At 46.4% G+C, this 5,972-nt stretch overlaps 1 protein-coding gene across 1 annotated transcript; it reads right to left on the bottom strand.

The window, feature by feature from the left end:
• Positions 1-3,457: 3,457 nt before the first annotated feature.
• On the bottom strand, positions 3,458-4,487 carry LOC142166976 (uncharacterized). Its single transcript, XM_075227097.1, has 2 exons — positions 3,882-4,487; positions 3,458-3,727 (listed from the first exon to the last, which is right to left on the bottom strand). Exons 1-2 carry the CDS (start codon positions 4,485-4,487, stop codon positions 3,458-3,460), a joined length of 876 nt encoding a protein of 291 aa, XP_075083198.1.
• Between the last annotated feature and the right edge of the window lie 1,485 nt (positions 4,488-5,972).

Raw genomic sequence — 5,972 nt, 5'->3', positions numbered from 1 at the left:
CGACCGAGGGCCGCTGGGTGTTGTTCGAACTTGGTCGAACTTATATTTTAATAAACTCGACCGAGGGCCGATAGGTGTTGTTCGAGCTGAGTCGAACATAACCTTTTCATAGTCATGGCCGAGGGCTGATCGGTGTTGTCCGAACGGGGTCGAACACAACCTTTTCATAGTCGTGGCCGAGGGCTGATAGGTTTTATTCGAACGGGGTCGAACATAACCTTTTCATAGTCGTGGCTGAGGGCCGATAGGTGTTGTTCAAGCGGGGTCGAACATAACCTTAACACAAAAAAGGTGTCTTGATAAATGTAATTTTCTTATTACTTCGACGTTGTTGCTTTTGTTACATACTTGGAGAGAGTTACAAATTTTGGGTGTTGGCTGGCGTTCCAGTCCCAGTCCCAGTCTACCTAGTCCCTTCATTATTTGGCTTGGAGAGTATCAAGAATTCGAGAATTGAAAGAGTGAAAACAGTCCCTCCCTCCCGTACTTCGTCTCGAAGTGTTCCCTTTGCCGCCTCGTTAAAAACCTCCTTGAGAAAACCCAAAAGGGACAAAACTCAAGTGAGGGAAAAAAAGTACGACTTGGGGGACACTTTTTCTCTTAGAAGTTGAAGTATTTGTGGTGGCTGATGTTCCAATTGTTTGATAGTTGCTTTCCTTCCATTGTCTCTAGTTGGAATGAACCCTTGTTTGCTTTGGCTGTGATTTTGTATGGACCGTCCCGATTTGTTCCCATTTTGCCTTCCCTAGGGTCTTTGCTCGCTTGAGTTTTGGCTTTCAGCACGTAGTTCCTGACTTTAAGCGGCCGGACCTTTGCTTTCTTGTTGAAATATCGTTCTGCTTGCTATTTTTGGGCGACCATTCTTATGTATGCCATATCTCTTCGTTCATCGCTTTTGTCGAGTTCCTGGCTTCAACTCTCATCATTACTATTACCACTTTTATGGAGTACCTTAGGCTGGGTTCTTCGACTTCGACCGGTCTTACTGCCTCGGTCCCATAGGCTAAAGAGTAAGGCGTCTCTCCTCTGCTCGTCTTTGGAGTTGTTCGGTATGCCCATAATACTTCTGGCAGTATTTCCGGCCATAGTCCCTTAACGTCCTCGAGCTTTTTCTTCATGATGTTTAGTATGGACTTGTTTGAATACTTTGCTTGTCCGTTACCCGCCGGGTGATATGGGGTTGAAATTATCCTCTTGATATGACATTTCTCGAATAATTCAGCGGTTTTCTTTCCTGTGAACTAGGTTCCGTTGTCACAGCTGATCTCATTGGGTAGGCCGAATCGGCAGATGATGTTCCTCCATATAAAGGTGATTACCTCTTGTTCCCGTATTTGGGCGAATGCTCCTGCTTCCACCCATTTAGAGAAATAGTCGGTTAAAACCAAAAGGAATCATACATTACCTCGCCCTGCTGGGAGGGAGCCCACAATGTCCATTCCCTATTTGATGAACGGCCACGGGGAGGTGACCGAGTGGTGGTGTTCGCCTGCTTGGTGAATCATTGGGGCATACTTTTGGCATTGTTCGAATTTCCTCATGAAGTGTGAGGCATCCTTTTTCATGGTGGGCCTATAGTATCCCGCCCGTATGAGGCATATGACCAGTGCTCGATTGCCGGAGTGAGCACCACAATGGCCCTCATGGACTTCTTCGAGGACGCGCTGGGTCTGCTTTGGGCCCAGACATTTCGCTAGAGGGACGCCATAAGTCCTCCTGTATAGGTCGCTATGGAGGAGACTGTATATGTCTGTTAGCATTCTTAGTTTCTTGGCTTCTTTCTTATCGCCTGGGAGTGTGTCGTCTTGCAGATAGGCAATAATACGATTGTGCCAATCCCATGTTAAGTTTATAGTTCTTACCTCGATTTTGTCTAGTGATGAGTTGAGGAGGTGGACTATGATTTTATCCCCGGTCGTGATGCTTTTTATAGTTGCGGCCAGTTTGGTGAGGTCGTCCGCTACGGCATTCTGCGCATGTGGGATCTGGTCAAGCTAGCATTCGTCGAACTCAGGCAGTAGCTTGCTGATCTCTGTCTGATATTTTTGCAACCTTTGTTCCTTTATTTGGAAAGTCCATGTGACTTGGTTGACTACGAGCTGGAAATCACAGCGGAGTTTTAACCACTTTACCCCATACTTGAGTGCTAGCCTCAATCCTGCAATTATGGCCTCATACTCGGCCTAGTTGTTAGTCATATCCGGACACCTTATGGACTGGCGAATTACTTCGCCTGTAGGGACCTCGAGTACGAGTCCCAGCCCGAACCCTAATGCATTGGATACGCCATCATTTTATAGGACCCAGAGGTCTTGTGTTTGGAGGGAAGCTTGGGAGGCTTCCTTTTTGACTTCAGGCATTATCTTTGCACTTAAATTTGCGACAAAGTCGGCGAGCACCTGCGACTTTATCATCGTTCGCAGCTGGTATGTGATATCGTGCTTGCTTAGCTCAATGGCCCACTTGGCCAGCCTCCTCGATAGCTTGGGTTTATGCAAAATGCTCCTCATGGTAAAGGTTGTAACGACCGAGATGGTGTGACATTGGAAATAGGGTCTAAGCTTTCGTGAAGCTACGACCAATGCCAGAGCCAATTTTTCAAGTTGCGGGTACCTTATCTCGGCGTCGACGAGTGTCTTTATAATGTAATATATGGGAGATTGCTTATATTTATTTTTGCGGATCAGGATTGCACTTACTGCTACTTCGGAGATGGCTAGATAGACAAAGAGATGCTCCCCAGGTTCAGGTTTTGAAAGCAGAGGTGGTGATGATAGGTACACCTTCAGTTCTCGCAGAACTTGGATGCATTCGAGAGTTCATTGAGGTCCAATTGAATGAGGTCGAGGTCTTCTATGGTAGAATCCACAACCTCGACCATTTCGGGATCTACGATGATGTCCCTGGTCTTTTCTTGCGTCGACCTCGACCCTATTGATTTCTGTGCCTCTTTCTCCTTGTCTTTTTTTTGTTGGATTGCCATGCTGTCTAAGGAAATGCGGTAGCATTCGCGGGACGTAGGTTGTTCTCCGCATATGCTGAATATTCCCCATGGTGTTGGGAATTTAGTTACGTGGTATAGGCTGGAGGGGATGGCTCTCATGGAATGTATCCATGGTCATCCCACTATGGTATTGTATGCGGTGGCCTAGTCCATGATGTGGAATGTCATCTCCAGAGTCACGCCGTCGGCCAAGACGAGGAGTGTAATTTCCTCTAATGTCCGCTCAACTGCATTATTAAAATCGGTTAGCATGATGTAGTGCAGCACTATCTTGTCCTCAAGTCTCATTTGGGTGAGGACTCGGGGATGGATAATGCACGCTCCACTTCCCTCGTCCACTATGATACATTTGATATCAGTATCTAAAATGCGTAAAGTAATTACGAGGGCATCATTATGAGGGAAATTCAAACCGTCGGCATCTGACTTATCGAAGATGATACTTTCTTGGAGTTAGTCATACTGTTCGCGGGTGATAGACCATTTGAGCTTGTGAGTGGTGGTGAACTTTACGCTATTGATAGAGGCATCGCCGCCTCTGCCGACCATCATGTTGATAGTACGAGCTAGTGATGGATGCTTCGACTGGCCTTGGTGTTCACGTCCTCTAGCAAAGTTATTTCTCCCCTTGTCACTTAGCAGCTCTTTGAGGTGTCCCTGCCGCAGCATGTTTACAACTTCTTGCCTGAGGGTGATGCTATCTTCTGTTTTGTGCCCACATTCCTGGTGGAACTCACAGAGGGCGTCAGATTTTCTGGTGTTCGAATCGGATCTCATCTTCGGCGGCCACTTTACTTTTGTGCCGAGTTTCTCAAGAGCATAGACTATTTCTATAGGTGACACACAAAAATTGTGAGTAGATAATAAGGGGCAATACCTCTCTCATTCCGGTGAGTTCCCGTTCTCGGCCTAGATGGGCCTTCTTCAAAGCGGAGGGAAGGTATGGCGGGCGCCCTGGCGTATGGCTAGTGTCATTCCATGTTTGGCCGTGAGACCGGGTGATCCCTCCTGACGTTGTATCTTCATTCTTTTCTGGATTCGGCTTGTACCGATGATGAGTTGGTCCGTTGAGGTCGTCCTCATCTGCTCCGATTTTGGCACAATAAGCGTTATGGATTTTGTCCCAAGTGGTTGGAAGATATTTCATCAATCGGCTCAACAGATTTGTAGTTGTTCTTGAACCATCTCTACTCAACCGGTTCTGGAAATCTGTGACCGTCATCCTTTTAGACATGTTCGGCAGAGTCATCCTTACTCTGTTGAATCGGGCGAGGAAGTCCCTCAGTACCTCTCCCAAGGACTGCTTGACAACGAATATGTCGTTTACTCTTGCTTCGTCCTTCTTAGCTCCAGCATGTGCAGTTACGCACGTATCAGCCATATCCTCGAAAGTTTCTATGGAGCGGGCTGGTAGCTGTGAGTACCATGTTAATGCCCCTCCCGTAAGGGTTTCGCCAAACTTCTTTAGCAAAATAGAAGACATTTGTTCCTTAGCGAGGTTGGCCTTTCACGGCTGTGATGTAATGGGTCACATGATCCTTGGGATCGGTTGCCCTGTCGTATATCCTAAGGTTGGGCAGAATTTTGAAGGTCTTTGGTATGGCATATGGGGCTGCTTCATCACTGTACGAATGCTCTACGAATCATGCGGCATCCCTTTTTGGCAACAGCTTAGAAGCGCCCGGTATCTTGTCGACTCGTTCTTGGTGTTCTTTCATCTGGTCTTAGAGTCCTTTGTTTTTGTTCTCCATTTCTTCCATCCTCCTTAGAATGGGAGAGAAGGCGCTGTCACATGCATTGTTAGTGTATTGTGAGTTATCTTGTTGTCGGAGGATTTGGTTAGTTGCACTGTTTGTCTGCTTGTTGTATCATGCAAGCTCTTGTGGTTTTCTATGGTCGTGCCTGGAACGGGCTTATTGAGCATGCTCACTAGCATGTCGGTCAGCCATGCTTCGACGAGCTTTTTAACAACTGGGGACATCCCTTCTTCTGCAAATGTGGAGGCCCATTTTCTGCTGAATTTTGTTACCTACAATGGGAGGGAGGCGACCTCTCGTGCCTATGGGAAGCGACGGGCGTCATGTCCTCGCCTACTGCCTCACAACTCTCGTTGATAACGTTCATGAGGTTGTTAGGGAAATCGCCTGTTACTTTTGTCCTTTCTCCTTGGTTACATGCCATGTAGGTTTTCGTACGTACAAAAAAGGAAGAAGATCTTGGGGTTTGTGAGGTTAGCGACTGTCACAACCCTAATTTCCCTCCGTAAAATATCGTGATGGCACCTAGTCTTAGGGATTAGGTAAGCCTAATACTTATTGAATTAATGAAAAATTTTATCTAACAACTATTAAATGCGAAATAGAGATTACTATGCAAGCCAGCGATCCGAAAACTGATAGTACAAGTCATAAGCATTACTGAGTTTGCTAGAAAATACCTAAGTACATCTGTTCCGGAATAGAAATAAATAGTACAAGGTAATATTCCAGAAGGTGACTCCGAGGCCTGCGAACGCAACAACAGGTTTACCTTGAGTCTCCATAGCAATTCTCGATCAGCTAGCTAAAGATCAACAACTGCGAGGTACCTAGATATGCAAAACAATGTGCAGAAAGCGTAGCATGAGTACTCCATGATGGTATCCAGCAAGTATCAAGACTAACCTCAGTGGAGTAGTAACTAGCATGTCGGTCAGCCATGCTTCGACGAGCTTTTTAACAACTGGGGACATCCCTTCTTCTGCAGATGTGGAGGCCTATTTTCTGCTGAATTTTGTTACCTACAATGGGAGGGAGGCGACCTCTCGTGCCTATGGGAAGCGACGGGCGTCATGTCCTCGCCTACTGCGTCACAACTCTCGTTGATAACGTTCATGAGGTTGTTAGGGAAATCGCCTGTTACTTTTGTCCTTTCTCCTTGGTTACATGCCATGTAGGTTTTCGTATGTACAAAAAAGGAAGAAGATCTT

The sequence above is a fragment of the Nicotiana tabacum genome, chromosome 2 (assembly GCF_000715075.1).
Source record: "Nicotiana tabacum cultivar K326 chromosome 2, ASM71507v2, whole genome shotgun sequence".
Lineage (NCBI taxonomy): Eukaryota > Viridiplantae > Streptophyta > Magnoliopsida > Solanales > Solanaceae > Nicotiana > Nicotiana tabacum.
Note: the sequence above shows the minus strand (reverse complement) of the source record. Positions and strands in the feature narration are given on the sequence as shown.